The sequence below is a fragment of the Vipera berus genome, assembly GCF_964194415.1.
Source record: "Vipera berus genome assembly, chromosome: 7".
Taxonomy (NCBI): domain Eukaryota; kingdom Metazoa; phylum Chordata; class Lepidosauria; order Squamata; family Viperidae; genus Vipera; species Vipera berus.
The window spans coordinates 57,358,514-57,374,867 of record NC_138209.1 but is presented as its reverse complement, the minus strand read 5'-3'; the positions used below and the strand labels follow the sequence as shown (position 1 = coordinate 57,374,867).

Here is a 16,354-nt window from a genome sequence, read left to right as displayed (position 1 = left end):
TTTCTTTTGTGGGTCTATTTGTAACTCTAGTTACAATTTTTTAAGTTCTTCTCTCAGCTTTAATTCTAATCGTTTCTTTTCTTTATTCTTTTTAGAGGTGTAAATTATGGCCAACCCTCTAAAATATGCTTTAGCCGTATCCCATACATTTTGGCTTGATGTTTTTTCTTTCTTCTTTATTTTAAAAAAGAATTCCATTTCCTTTGTTGCTAGTTGTAAAAATTCTTTTTTTTCAATATAGATTTATTTAGAGACCATCTCAGTTTTTTCTTGGTTCCTTTCCAAGTCATTTTTATTGGGTTGTGATCTGCCCAAACATTAGTTTCTATCTCCACCTCTTGTATTATCATTTTCAAGTCAAAAGATGTCCATATCATATCAATTCTAGACCATGATTTATGCCTATTTGAATAGAATGTGTATTGTGGTTTTTTTCTGGGTTTCTCTCTCTCCATATGTCTTGAATACACAATTCTTCTTTCATTTTTGAAAACACTTTAGGTAGTATATTTCCTCCTTTTCTTCCTTGTTTATGGCTTTTGTAATCCAGAGTCACATCTACTATTGCATTAAAATCTCCCATTATACAAAGATTTGGGTAATTTAACTCCAATATTTTCTTGTGCAGTCGTTGGTAGAATTGCTCTTGCTTATCATTAGGTGCATATATTGCTACCAACAATATCTGTTTTTGATCCATCATGATTTCCACCATTAATATTCTCCCCTCTTCATCTGCATAAATTTGTTGGGGATTCATCTTTTCTTTAATATAAAGGGCTATTCCCCTTTTCTTTTGAGATGCGAGTGTAAAGTAAAGTTTGCCCATTTTCGGTTGTTCTAGGAATTTAAAGTGTTGTCTCTTAATATGTGTTTCTTGGAGGCAAATTATATCCATTTTTAATTTCTGTAGTCTTGTAAAAAAAATTCTCCCTTTTAAAGGAGAATTCAGTCCATTTATATTTATTGATAAAATTCCAATCTCCTCCATAACTTTCAATTATATCTAGGTCTCAGTCTTCTAGTCAATCTGATCTGCATCTGGTCTCTGTCTTACACCTTCTTCTAAGATGTGTTTTTATCTTCTCCCCCCTCTGTTTGTTTGGCCGCTCCTTCAGCTACCATTTCCTCATTTCTTGGGTTCAGAATCACCTTTTTCCATGAATGTTCTGTGAGTGTCAAAAAATTCCATTGCTTTAAGCGGGGTGTCCAGTCTATATCTTTTTGTATCCCAATAGACTAAGATCCCTTCTGGGATCAACCATCTAAAATTCACTCCTTTTTCAACCAATTTCCTGGTTAAAAACTGATAATCTCTTCGAGCCTCTCTTATCCTTCTAGGAATTTGTTTGAGCACAACTACTTCTTTGTTTTTGTATTTTAACAGTTGATCTAACATGGACTTCTCTAGGCACTTTATTTCTTCTAGCATAGTTTGAGTTAACTCTGTAGACCTGGTTCAATTCTTCAATTTGGATCTTCCCCATTCCTAGAACATCTGCAAGGAGCTCGGTTATCAGGTTTAGGAGGTCCTCTTCCTTGTCTTGTATTATATTTTGAAATCTTAAAAAATATGACGCTTGCTCCATCTCTATCACTGCCAGAGAATCTTCCAATTCTCCATTTATTTGGACCAATTTTTCATTTTCATCTTTTAAGGATGCTAATTTCTGGTCAACTTCCACTGACTTGTCTTCTATTTTTTGGATCCTTTGTTGATTATCTGTAATCATTTGTTTAAAATTTTCAATTTGAGAATCTATGTTAATAATTTTTTGATTCATTTTATCAAGATCATTTTTCAAGTCTTCATAGTTTTTTGTCGAGTATGCCGTCTGAGCTGCAATTGCCTGCAAAATTGCCTGAGTGTCTTTTTGTTGGGCTTCCATTTTATCTTGCTGTCATGACTGATTTTTTATATAATGGACTTGCAGAGGTCAAGTGGGGGCAGAAGATCCTTTTCTCCCAAGTTTAGATAGGTTTGAAATGCTCATCTTTGTCTCTATATGTTATATTGTAATACACAGGGTAGCCAAATGGCCAGCTTTTATAATCCAATAAACTCCTACTGGTAGGAGGAAAAATCCACAAAAATAGGTAAAAATAAAAAGAAAAGAAAAAGGTAAAAAAAATAGCAACAGGAGAAAAAGGAGGAAAGGATAATGAAAAGAGGAGAAAAAAGAGAAAAAAGAAAAAGTAAAAAACCTCCCAGAATAAAAAAGGATAAAAAGGAGGAGGCAAAAAATATCAGGATTATAGTCCACCAAATTTTATTCAAAAAAAAGTTTTAATTTCCAGTTCTTCTAAAACAGCTTATTATAGTTCCAAAATACAATAGTTATAATCCAAGGGAGCAGATGGCTCCAAGTATCATTTATTTATCAATATAGTCTGTCTTGTAAGGCCAAAAAAAACAAAGGCAAGTCTTTTCTCAAAAAAGTTTCAAACTCTTAGATAAGGAATGTCTGGGCATACAGCCAAACTTTTAGTCCTGTTTTATTTTTCTTTTGATTGGCTCGTTCTAAAGGTAAAAGCGAATATTCCAAGGATTATTAATATTCCATTAACGGACCATGATGCTTTGCTGCAACTACAGTAGGGGTGTCAAACTGCCAGCCCACAGGCTGAATGTATCACACAGAAGACTGCCCACCCCATTGCCAGAAATGGCAAAACCGTCCCAATATGTTGTGCAACATCATGTGACATCGCGAATTTGACATGTCTGTACTACAGGAACAGAGAATCAGTGCTCTACACTATTAGACTGGCCAGCTATTCTTGCATATAGTTCCTAGTCAGTTTGCCCAAATCAGAATCAGGGATGGAATCATTGTGCAGATATTGAAAACAATATGCTTCCTCTGAAGCATAGTCTGCTCCTACAACATCTCTGTGACCAGTGTTTTACAATGGAAAATGGTGAAGAAGCAGCAGCAAGTTGGATTGAATGGATTCTACCTTTCCTTCCAAGTTTCCCTTTCTGTGATAGGACTGCCCTCTCTAAGGCTCTCAGGAAAAACCATCTAAACAACAGGAGATGGTTATCAGAACTGTGGAGCCCATTCTGTAACATGAGCACATCCATGAACACACGGCATCATACTACATGCTGTGCCAGAAAGGGTTAATTTCATTCAAATGGAAAGTATTGAAAGTAAAGAGATTCTCCCAAAGCTGATTATGCAAGGAAGAAACAAGCATAAAGAAACTGTATTCAGAAGTCTGAGTGATGAGAAACTTCCACTGTGTTTACAGAACTCAGTTTATCTTAAAATCCTTTTACAACAATATATTATCAGCAAAAGTGATCTGTTTAAAAGAAGCGCTATGCAAAAAGAAATAATGTTTTCATTTTTATTTTAAAGATCTCATAAATCTTTTGGGAAAATACTGAATTATATGTAAATTACTTGGACACAAAGCAAAAGGAAACAGCAGGCAGATCTTCACCTGTAGAATCTGGAAAATTAATCCAGAAATGTGGCAGAGTTAACCTAATGGTATTTAGCTTGCAAAGAAAATTTCAAATATATATTTAATGAACCTTTATTGTCAAAGTACAACCATTGAGATTAGCTGAGCCTCCCTTCGTGCTCCCACCCCCCAACTCACAGTGACAACAAACCTCCATCTTATTAAACCATGTGAACTAATTGCACCACACACCGGCCTCGCAAGTCAATTCTGCATAAAGTTTATAAAAAGTATTTCCTGTTCAAAAGCCTATTACATGAAAATGTAAATAAAGCAATAAAGTTACCTTTTGATAATCACCAGGGTTATTTCCAAATGTCTCCTGCACTAACTTTTTGATAAGATCTGCAAAAAAAGCAAGAACATTTCCAGCTTTTAGAGATAATCTAAAAAGATAATTAAAAAAACTTGTAAACACCATTTATACCCAATAATCATAGGATACCAGTATTCAATGGAGAAATGATAGGGCCCACTTTATTGTTTCAGCTATCCCATAAGCATTTCTACTGACAGAGGCCTTTAGGATTTTTAGGGTTGAAAAAATGGGTTTTTAGAAGTTCCACATAGTCATTCTATTAAAATTTCCCACAGTTATTGGTCCCAAGATGGTTATCAGGTCCTGAAACAAATATGCAATAGAAAAGACACACTGCTTAAAACCAAAGAGTTGAACAAGGTAAAAGGGATTATTTTTAGCACCCTCAAAATACTGCAAAGTACTCTATCAATGCTGCTAACATCAGATGTTTTTGCTTTGACAACAGTTAGACATGTAACCATTTTCTTCTTATGTTTTACTTTTAGTGTAAGCTGATGCTGGGGGGAGGAATGTGCATGAGAATAGACATAACAATACTGGGCCTAGTGTGTGAACCAAGGTAATGAAATAAGAGATGATAAGTATTGGCGGGCTGGAGAACTGGAGGGAGATCCTGCGTTTCAAACTAATTGGAGAATGTGATTTATGACTGTTAATTGGAGGAGGGGTTTGATACTATGTGCTCAGGGGAGGGGAATCTAGTTTTTGGCTTCAGTTGTGTTTAGTGCCGATGCTATGCTTCTCAAATAAAAATTCTTTAAGGTAAACAATACCTCAAAGTTCTTTGAAGAATTTCATCTGTTGGAACCATGACATTAAGCCAAAAGCTCCAATTTTTTCCTAACTATCTAGGGCAGACATGTCAGACACAAGGCCTGGGGACTGGATCTGGCCCACAAAGTGGTTTCATGTGGCCCGCGAAGCCATCCTGGAAACAGTGAGGGAACGGCCCCTGCTGCCTTGATCCCAGCTGGCCGGGAGCCAATGTACAATTTCGTGGTGGCCATCTATGCTGAAACGCATTCAGTCTTAGCTCCACAAAGTCATCTGGAAACAGCGAGGGATCAGCCCCTGCCACATCAGCCCTGCCCCCTGGGTGCATGCTAGGAAGGTATCACCCTTTGTGAGGAATGAAGAAATGCACCATTGCCTGAAAGTGGCCAGCACATGGCCCTGCCTACTTCGGGCAGGCTAGGGGCTGGGCAGTGTCGCGCTTCTCTTCAGATTCATGCCACCTGGCTCAGCCTCTCGGCATTGTGAGGAGAGTGCCCCATTGCCTCCCAAAACCAGGCAGGCTGGGGGCTGGGCAGCAGTGTGCAGGTAACATTGACTCTCATGCTGCTCATGGCATCCCCTCCTCCAGAGCCCACCAAGGCGGATATGTGAAGTAAGCGAGGGCCATATGCTGGCCACTTCCAGGTGATGGTGCATTTCTTCATTCCTCATGAAAGATGACACTTCCCCAGCTGCGTTTCTTGCCTGTTTTTCTCCCTGCCTCCTCTCAAATATTTTCCCACCACATAAAGGAAGGAAGTGATATGCAGGTTCTGAGGTTTTGCTGGTAAAAAAAATACAGGAAACCAGAAGCTACCTTCAACCTTTACGTTTTTATTCAGCTGAACAAAAAGACTGGCTCCTCTAAATGAGAGCAGCCCCGAAAGACAAGAAATCCTTATATTTATTCTTTCTGGTTACATAAGCAAGCCATCCAGCAAAGCTGACACGCATATGATAAAGATTTCACCCAGTAAGCCTGGCATACTGTAGATAAGAGAACAGAATTAACAAACATGTTCCCTTTTGGTTGTTTCCCTAAAGATATTGTATGTTCTTGGGTGGGTTAGGACATTTGTGGCATTCAGAGACCAGTCAACGCAGGTTGTCCCAAATATGTCTGTCTGCCTACGCAGAGTTTATTGTATTTATACAGTTTTAACAAGCAGGAATTTTCACACAGCAAAAGCATTGTCTATTGGAATACTCCCTAGTCAATCTTAAAGAACATCCGAATCTCCCAAGCCAGGGCAGAGTCTTTCTTATCTAGTTGGTTCCTGGCAGTCCTTGGCAAGGCTAATTGGAATGAGCTCATAGACATGGGAACAACAAGATACTGAGGCAGGCAGTGTTCTGCGCACATCCCTTCATATCCTTGACCTCCATCTCTACATCTCACTCTTTTCTTTTTTGTTTGGAATGAGCTCAGAGGCATGGGAATAACAAGATACTGAGGCAGGCAGTTTTCTGCGTACATCCCTTCATATCCTTGGCGTCCATCTCTACATCGAGCTCTTGTTTATTTTATTTGCTAAGGATTTATAAAAAGGGTTAATGGAGGGGTCCTAATCAGGAGAAGAATATCCTCGCAATTTCTTATACAAAGCACCACCAAGATCCTAAAGGATCAATTTTCAAATCAGAGGCCAAATTGTGTAAAATATTGAGCTGGTGTTGGATGGTTCATATTTCATCTGAAAGATTGAAACAACACATTCCTTCAAAACTTTCACAACCCAAATGCTGATGCAAAAGCAAATAATCAATAGCAGCACAATTTTGTAAAATACCTTTATGCAAAGCTTGCAGCTCGTGGTTAATAGCTGAAATAGCTATAGAAGTAGCATTAATTGTTTTTGCCAAATTACATGCAATAGTGTTAATATTAAGATGAGCACGAGCAGCAAGCGCTGGCACACCCACTATAGATATAGCCAAAGCTACATATTCTGCTTTATTAAGTAAAGCTGTTTCAGAGTCACAGGTGCTATCTAACGTAACTCCTCGTCAAAAACTATTTGAGTGAACTTGCTGTTTGGAAAGCAAAACAGGAATCATCCGGCTGAGACAACACTGTGCTTCACTAATATTAGGAGGAATGTAATTAAAAGTTTCTTGACCACATGTGAAAAACCATCCTTGCGGAAGCCAAACATGAGCAAAATTAAACGAAGTTTCTTCAAAAGCTGTACAATTTAAAACAGGTGAACTAATACGAAAACAGTGAGGTTTTTTACTTGAAGATATACAATTAACTATTTTAGCACATGTTATATTTTCAGGGATTGCTCAATTAGATATAGTCCCATAGTTAAAGTTTTTATACAATAGAAAGTTACTCAAGCCAGTAAAGTTTTGAATTACTGCAAAAGGAGTACAGACAGGGATTAAACACGTAGAAAGCAAATTTTCCATGTCATACGATTCAGATAAGCAAAAGAATTCATTTTGTGACGTTAGCTAGCTGCACCCATAGGTTTTGCTTCATTCACTGCTCAAGTGAATGTTTGGATGAGATGATAGCTGCTGACACTAAAGGGCAACAATTAATAATCAAGCATAAACAAATAATGGCTAAGGAATTGACAGTTAAAACCACAAAAATGGCAGCGCATAAATTTTTAGGGGTTTGCTCCACATCCTGCTGTTGCAGCACTGCCTGGTCTTTGGTGGTCAGGTTTTTCATATCTCCCCACGTTATTGGACGGCTGGTCTGGCAAGATCGTATTGGCCACTGTGCCATCTGTAAAGTCATTTTGGTCATTTCTGGAACCAGATTCGGGGACTGGTGCCATGACATCCTTAGCTGGGCGGACACGTGCTAGAATCCACAAGGGTCCTGTAGGAGCAAGCATAGCAGCGTATCCTCCTCCCCAAGTAATTAGAGGGACTAGCCCTAACCATGTTTTGTCTGGCAATGCCCGATAATATACTAGAGGGGGAGGCAAACTTGTTTTCTGTTGAACGTGTCTCTGATAAGCTGTCAAATTTTGAATAGAGACATTCAATTGATTTAAGGTAAATAAAACTTTTTAGCCTGTTGTGTTATCCACGACAAATTGGGTACCTGACATCCCTCCTTTTTTATTTGTTTGTTAAGACAGTCCTTAAAGGACCAATTAGCACATTCCATGATGGCTTGACCTGTGGAATTGTAGGGTAACCCATGAGTAAGAACAATATTCCAGGTTATACAAAATTGCAAAAAGGTCGATGAAGAATAGGCCGGGCCGTTATCAGTTTTTAAAGAGGAGGGTTTGCCCAAGGCAGTAATGGCTGAAAAAAGAGGAGAAATAACATGATTAGCCGTTTCCCCTTGTTGAGGTGTGGCCCAAATTGCTCCTGAATAGGTATCAATAGATAAGTGAATATACTTCCAGGGAGCCAAGGATGGAACATGAGTGACATCCATTTGCCATAGTTTATTAGAGGCGAAATCACAGGGATTAACTCCCGTGTCCCTTGAGGGGGATGCCCCAGAATATTGGGGACAGGATGAAACAATTTGCTTGGCTTGGTCAAGTGGAATATGGCAAGCTTGTGCCAGCCCCCTGGAATTTTGATGAAAAAAAGAATGACTGAAAAAAGGATCTGAAAACAAAGTAGGTAAAACATGAACAGCACTATCGGCATGACTGTTGCCTTCAGAAAGAGGTCCAGGTAGAGATGAATGAATCAAAAGAAAGCTGACAGGTCTGCCCCCCACACACAGAAAAACCAACAACAGTATTAACCCCAAACACACCAGGACCCATGACAAAACAGAGACAAAGACAAGACAAAAGCTGCATCAACAAGTTATTCCTATTCTGGGCGATAGGAGTAATTAATCCTACTGAAAGGGCGGTGGGGGGGGAACTAGGAAATTAAGAAGAACAAACCGCTTACAAACGTCTTATTGATCTTTAGCTTATTTTTTCCTCTTTAAGTTACTCACTGTCCCTTTGTTCTACAGCCAGGGCTTTTTTTTCCTCATCATAGAACACCCAGAATGGAGTTCTGGCATCTTTTTTGGATGGAACCTTGTAGGGTAGGCAAGGTGGGTTGTGTGACGTGTATGAGTGCTGGCACCTTTTTGGTTTTTTATTTACAAAAAAAGCACTTTCTACAGCAAGGAAACGCACATCCCCTTCTTTCCACATTTGCTCCTTTTTCTGCAGCTGCAGGAATTGTATCCAGGGAGGAAATAAAATGCTTCCTCATGTTATTTGTCCTACAACTGACATGATGCATTGTTTTTGCATAAAAGTTTTGGGGTGTATTCTCAAATATTGTAACTGATATTGTATCTGAAAAGCAGTACAATAGGGGGAAAGGTTGAAAAGACGCGCACTAGGGCACCTGCTACAGAGCTTAAGCCAGCAAAATAATATTTTGGTTTTTTTCACTCTCTTCAGTCCCCGTTTATCACTTCTGGCCATGTCATGTAGGCTTTATACGCTCCTTCCAACAACTTGTCTATCATCACCTGAAGTCCCCTCCACGTTCCATAGTTCACACTTAACATCTGGAGCACTCAAGGAAGTCACTGGGACTTTCAGCTGGCAACTGATGAACATCATAAATTATGCCCATATTTCCTGTTTAGGGAGGGCAATCTCCAATGCAGTGACAATAATATCTTGGAAACCTTTAAGTTGCAGATCAAGGACCGTCCTTCCTTTTAGTAACATTGCCTACCAGATGCCCCTCCTCTGTTGTTAAAAAGACATCCAGCATGGTTAGTTAGTAGACAGAAACAATTCAGAATATTTGTGTGGGTTGTCAGTGTAAGAACCCAATCAGTCATCCCACACATAAAGTTCAGATGTGGAGAAGGGAGTTCAAACCAGGACCTCATCAGTGTTCCCCCTCCTAACAGCTACCTGCCTGTGAGGGAGTAGATCCCCTCATGGGTGGTGGAGCAGAAGCTAAAGCAGGAAAAGGCGATGCCGTGGAAGATCACCACAGCCCCCAGTCTCTAAGTACCTGCTTATTCACATGTAAGGTCCAGAAAAACAAAACAAAAACAAAAAAAACAAAAACAAAAGAGCATATAAAGTGTGCTGATCATGATCCATGCCTCTTTAAGCACAGTCTCCATGGTTTCAAAAACTCACAAATTTATGGATTCCCATGTGGGCCAAACAGTGGGTATGCCCTGGTGTCAGAGGGCATTGTATTTAATCAGAGTTTCAATTTCATATCCTAACAGGTTTTAAGCTTACCAAAGTTCCTTATGACACAGTCAAGAGGGCTGAGGACACATCCCTTCCTTTTATTCATTCTAACTGTCCTTTTATTCAGTCTAACTGGTCTTTCTGGGCTGAGCTCATGTGTTCAAGTCACTCACACCACTTGCACAGCCTGTTGGGCCACAAGAGATCCAATGACCTTCAGCCAAGATCAGTATCACACCTAGGCCTGGTCAACAGTGGGAAATATATATATATAAGGAGCAACCACAAACCTCAAACCACACACCACTCAAAACCCATTGGAGCACAAGAGTACAAGATTAACACCCCTTGCTTTCTAGGTGGCCCCAGAACACCCCCCCCCAAAAAAAAGAGGGGGGGCCTAGGTGCGGCTGGCATTAACACTTCCACCCAGCTCTGGTCAACGGTGGGAAAAAATTCAAGGAACCATACACACATTTACATGTACACACACACTTCCCAAGCAAGCCAGTGTAACAAAGTAATGTATATCTGTGTGTCCTACCTTATCTTCAGCTCTCCTGAGTATGCAAGAACCAAGTAAAAGGCAACCAAAAAGAAAAAAACTGGTTCCTGTTAAATCCACAATGAAGAGTCAAGAAGGGGGCACCTCCAAGAAATCCTGGAGCACGCTCAATGCCTTCCCCTTTCCTGATCCTCCCTAGGAACAACCTAGCACCTCTCCTGGAAACCAGGCTCACCAAAAATGATATGCAGGTTCTGAGGTTTTGCTGGTAAAAAAAATACAGGAAACCAGAAGCTACCTTCAACCTTTACGTTTTTATTTAGCTGAACAAAAAGACGGGCTCCTCTAAATGAGAGCAGCCCCAAAAGACAAGAAATCCTTGTATTTATTCTTTCTGGTTACATAAGCAAGCCATCCAGCAAAGCTGACATGCATATGATAAAGATTTCACCCAGTAAGTCTGGCATACTGTAGATAAGAGAACAGAAGTAATAAACATGTTTCCTTTTGGGTGTTTCCCTAAATATATTGTATGTTCTTGGGTGGGTTAGGACATTGAGTATTTTCCTTGCTGGCCTTTCATGACCCTGCATCCAGGACTTTGCAAGAGCCCAAAGACAGTAGGGCCATCTGCACATTCACAATTGATATTTCCTATACTGTCCCCTAATTCTGGGTCAACGGAAGGAAGGAAGGAAGGAAGGAAGGAAGGAAGGAAGGAAGGAAGGAAGGAAGGAAGGAAGGAAGGAAAGGGAGGGTCTGAGGGAAGTCCTGCCTTAGTCCTGCCCTGCTGCCCCCTTGGGGAAGTGGGGCTGGGCTTAGTGCCATGGGTGCTTGAGGGCTGGGCTGGGCATTAGACCTCCGTGCCACCATCCAGCCCCCCCCCCATGGCCTGAGAGGAACAGTGAAGCTCCTTCAGTGGAGCATGCCTTGGCACTTGCCCTGGTCCCATCTCCTTCTGTCAGAGACCCTCAGATCTGTCCCACTCCTGCCCAGGTCCCCATGGGAACCCTTGACCCAAATAATGTAGAGCTAGCCATGCCCACCCAGTAGGCCACATGCACTCCAGCTACGCCTATCCAGTAGGCCATGCCCACCCTGGCCACACCCACCCAGCCCCCCAAGGGCAACTGCAATGCTGATGCAATCCTCAATGAAATTGAGTTTGACTCCCCTGATCTAGGGGTCCCAAGCCCCAGTTGCTGTCCCTAGAATTGAGTGATAAGCCGACAGATTTGTGGAAGATCTCAGCCTGGAGAAAGAGAGAACGCCTGAAACCAGCACCCTGGCAGCAGCTGCTACCCCAGTGGGGGAAGCAACAGCCAGTGCGCTGGTGGAGAAGGAGCTTTTACAGGCTTCCCAGCTGGGGGCAAAGCCCAAACTGTGGGGATAGTTGATCTGGTCTTCAGAATGGGCCCAGCCCAGTGGAGACTCCAGACACCTCAAGACGGCACTGCCACCTCAAGTGCTTCAAAGGCAGACAAGGTTGAGCTACCACAAAGGGATTCCTGCATGTCGTGTTCCCCAGACCAGTGGAGAACTACAAAATTGTCTGCCACTGAGGATTCAGGTAAGTGGAAGTACCTGTCCGCAGCTCATAGTCAATCAGTGGAAAAGTTGGTGGAAAGGTTTGAGTACCTAGAGATGAGAAGCAGAGAGCAACCTTCCTGTTCCCCATATGCCAGCGATCAGGATGATCGACAAGGCAGCCACCAACTCTTGCCAAGGGGAACCATCAGCCCATCCTTTGCAAATCAGGCAGCCCTCCTGTCCTCAAAGCTCCAGCCCAACAGAGAGGGACAGCTCCAACCATCATCTCTCCCAAAGCCCAGATCGCCATTGATGAGATAAGAGCCCTGGCCATCACCAGGACTTCCAATCCCTGGACCGACATGCTTATTTACCACCCAGCCCAGGCCCCATAAAGCAATGGAGGAAAACACAGCCACCACAGATGGGAGGCCAGCAGTCTCTGCCAGTGCAACAGTAGTGGGGGTGGTCGCAGCCCGAGTATGCAGCAGCTGATGGAGGCCTTGCAACAATTTGGGGTGATACAGATCCCAAGAGAACAGCAACCCTGAAAATCTCCAACTGCTGTGCCTACTGAAAGTCCCTGACCACCTACAGGCCCAACGATCAAGTGTTTCCAATGCAGACAGCAGAGACATTAAGCAGTGAACTGCCCAGTTCCTTATCCCCAACAACAGAGTAGACCAGGACCAGCAGCAAGAGACCAGCCCAGTGGCCAATGAGAGATATATATACAACTGGATCACACCAGAACCTGTTGCCCAAGTCATGTCCCACATATAGGAGAATGTCAGAACTCAGGCTGGACCCGCCGCCGCTCTACCCGCTTACGACAGCGATGACAGAGAGAACAGCCCAATGGTGAGTTGACACGTCCCACCTTTCTACCTGCCAAACTCATAATCCCTAAGATGGGGGTACAGGTAGATTTAAAAGTGCTAGTCGATTCTGGATGTTCCCAGTGCATCATTAGCTTGCCATTTGCCATGAAAATAGGCATACGAGCAAAGCTTCTCTCCAAACCCATGAGGTTTGAGCAAGCTGATGGCTCCCTGATGGGAGGGACTTTAGTCACACAACTAACTGAGACCCTGCGCTTATAAATAGGTGAGCACTGGGAGTTTATTCACTTCCTGGTGGCTCCAAAAATGACTGAGGCTGTGATCCTAGGATTAGCCTGGTTGGACAAATGGAAGCCGTTTATCTGATGGGAGAAGGGAATGAGAATTGTGGGGCTACCTAAAGGGACCAAGCACTCCATTGATCCAACAGACATTACAGGAAACTTTAGCCCACCCAAAGGGGGAGTGAGTGCACATGGCTGCCTCACTGCCACCAGGTGAGCCATTCATCCCCAGCAAGTACTGGGGCCTAACGGAGGCATTTAGTGAGAAAGAATGCGATGACCTGCCTCCACACCGTCCCAATGATTGCTCCATCGAACTGTTTCTGAGAGCCAAACTCCCACAGCTGAGAATGTATGCTATGCCCCCCCTCAAAATGGAGGAGATGCAGCGATAGGTGTAAAAAAACCTAGCAAGGGGATGCATTGAACACGCGAAGTCTGCTGTGGGAGCCCCTGTCTTGTTTAAAGAAAAAAAAAGATGGGTCTCTTCGTCTCTGTTTGGATTATAAGGGTCTCGACTTGGTGAGTGTGGAAAATAAATACCCTCTCCCCCTCCTGAAGGACTTACTAACCCTCCTAGCTAAGGGGAGTGTCTTCACTAAATTAGACCTGGGAGAGGCATATTTCTGGGTGAGGATAAAGGAGGGAGATGAGTGGAAGACTGCTTTTAACTGTCCTGTGGGGAGCTACCAATTCAAGGTCATGCCATTTGGCCTACAGGGGGCCCCAGCCATATTCATGCAGTTGATTAATGAGGTCCTACATGATCATCTATACAAAGGGGTTCTGGTGTATCTTGATGATATCCTGATATACAGCACGAATATCATTTAAAACAAGTGAGAGAAGTGTTAAAGAAACTATTGAATGACAAGCTTTACATCAAACTGTCAAAATGTGAGTTTCACCAGACCTGATTAGATTATCTTGGCTATAGGATTTCCAATGAGGGCATTAAAATGGACCCAACCAAAGTGAAAGCTGTAATTGAATGGCAGCCCCCAAAGACTCACAAACAGCTCCAGAGCTTCCTAGGTTTCACCAACTTCTACCATCAATTAATCCCCTCCTTTGCCAAGATTGCCCTACCCCTTACGGCAGGGCTTTTCAACCTTTTCACACATTGTACCACTTTTAGGGTAAGGCAATATCCGAGTACTACCAGTCGCCCAGCAAGGTGTCAAAAACATGATGTCAAGTTTCCGACGTATGGGCTTTTCAAGTGACTCTGAGGCATTGTTTACCTTAAAAGTCCTTTATTAGCCTAATACACCGGCAAATGCTTACTTGAAGGAAGCTGGAATCTGAAATCTCTGCCCCTTGCACAACATATTAAAACACAATTCTCCACCATTCTAATGTTATCATTAATCATATTCTCCAATTAATTTAAAGAATCAGTTTCCCTTCCATTAGAAAACCCACCAAGGTCTTATCTTCTTTAGTTAGAGATGGCCTTGAAAGTACAATCCTACTCGTCCCCCCTTCCAACCTTAAATTAAATCTCTTAAAGCAATACACAAGTTTAACATATGAAAAGGCTACTTCTTCATCTCTTGTCAAGCAATAACATTCGATGTTAGCACCATTGACATCCGGCCCCCCTTACAAAAAGGACAGAACCTGTAATGTAAACAAAAAACAAGTTAGGAACTGGCTTTTGTTTTGTTGGGGTGTTTCTCATAAAACCTTTTGATAAGTCTGTCAGCTTTCACATCAGCAGATTTCACCCAAATGGCTTCAGACAATGGGTATCCCTTCCATTGTACTAGGTATTGCAATTTTCCCTTAAAGATTCTAGAGTCAAGAATACGTTTCACTTCATAATGGGTCTGACCTGCTACCATGAGGGGTCCAGGTGCTTTCTTAGGGGGAGGTCACCGGGTAAATTTTCCCCAAAAGTCTGGGTAGTTTCAATTTTACTGTGACCGGGTTGATGTTTTTCACAATGGGGAAAGGCCCCAAGAATTTCGGTCAAAATTTCTTATTGGGTAGTTTAAAGCATAAGTATTTGGTTGACAAATAGACCTTTTCCCCAAGTTGGAATGTTCTTTGGGGAGCTCCCTTTTTGTCAGCTTGCTTTTTGTAGGTCTCAAAAGTCTTTTTTAAGGCCACCTTTGTATTTTTCCAAACTTCTTCCCAACCCCTCACCCAATGATCAAGACACTGGGAAGCGGAAGGTAACTGAGGGTATTCTGGTATGGGGTTGAATTCTTTCTTTCCCTGTGGCTACACAGAAAGGAATGTAGCTGGTGCTGCTATGTACTGAATTATTGTAAGCCACTTCTGCAAAAGGGAGGAGGTCGGTCCAGTTTGTTTGTTGGTAAGAGACATAGCATCTAAGGTATTCTTCCACCATTTTGTTGGTGGATTCTGCGGCTCCATTAGTAGCTGGGTGAAAAGCAGTTGATAGGCTTTGAGATGATCCAATTAATTTAAAAACGTTTCTCCAAAATTTCATTGTGAACTGCACCCCTCTGTCCGAAATTATTTGCTTAGGGGCACCATGTAATCGATAGATATGTTTTAGGAACAACTTAGTCAGGCGTTGAGCCGATGGAAGTCCTTTGCAGGCGATAAAGTGAGCCTGTTTTGAAAATAGGTCTATCACAGTCCAAATGACAGTATTTCCTCTACTGTCGGGTAGGTCTACTATAAAGTCCATAGCTATTTCTTCCCATGGTTGAGAAAGTTCAGCAGTAACCCAGGTGTCTTTCGTGGGATTCTTTTCATGGTGGCACATACAGTACAGCTCCTGACATAGTTTTCTACATCTCATTTTAGTCCCAGCCACCAAAATTGCCAGCGAGTGAGATGTAGAGTTTTTAGATATCCAAAATGTCCAGGCTGTTTGACATCATGGCTGTGTTTGAGGGCATTAAGACAAAGAGCTTCAGGCAAGTACAATTTTTCCCCCTTGTAAGCAAAACCATCTTGCATGTTAGGGATGTCTGATTGTCTTTAAACCATTGATCACTGAGGAGTTCTTGCTTTATTTTCTTTACCCAGGAGTCATCAGGATTAGGGGTTCTGAAAGGTGTGAGCCTCATGAACTTTTTCGCATTCGCTTTTGTACTGTGGCAATCAGGAGAGTGCCTCAGCTAAGAAGATTTTCTTCCTGGTATGTACTTTAGAGTAAAGTTAAAATGGTTGAAGTACTGTGCCCATCTTACTTGTTTTGGGGACAATTTGTGGGGAGTTTTTAGTGCCTCTAAATTTTTGTGATCTGTCCATACTTCAAAAGGCACCTTGCTCCCATCTAAGTAGTGCCGCCAGTTTAATAGCCCCCACCTAATAACAAAGGCCTCCTTCTCCCAGACTGTCCATCTCCTCTTGCTTTCAGTAAATTTCTTAGAGGTGTAAGCACAAGGTTTCAGGACCCCACTTTTATTCTTTTGCAATAACACCACTCCGACTGCCATGTCGCTGGCATCTGCCTGAATTATGAAGGGCTCCCCTGG

The 16,354-nt window shown here is 42.1% G+C and overlaps 1 protein-coding gene across 1 annotated transcript in view; it reads right to left on the bottom strand.

The window, feature by feature from the left end:
- Positions 1–16,354, bottom strand: part of PROM1 (prominin 1) — a gene marked incomplete at its 5' end in the record, with an annotated part of 304,125 nt that overhangs the window by 220,984 nt on the left and 66,787 nt on the right. Inside the window, one exon of the mRNA XM_081332891.1 lies at positions 3,764–3,822. Coding sequence (XP_081189017.1) covers positions 3,764–3,822 — 59 coding nt within the window. The remainder of the gene's footprint in view (positions 1–3,763; positions 3,823–16,354) is intronic.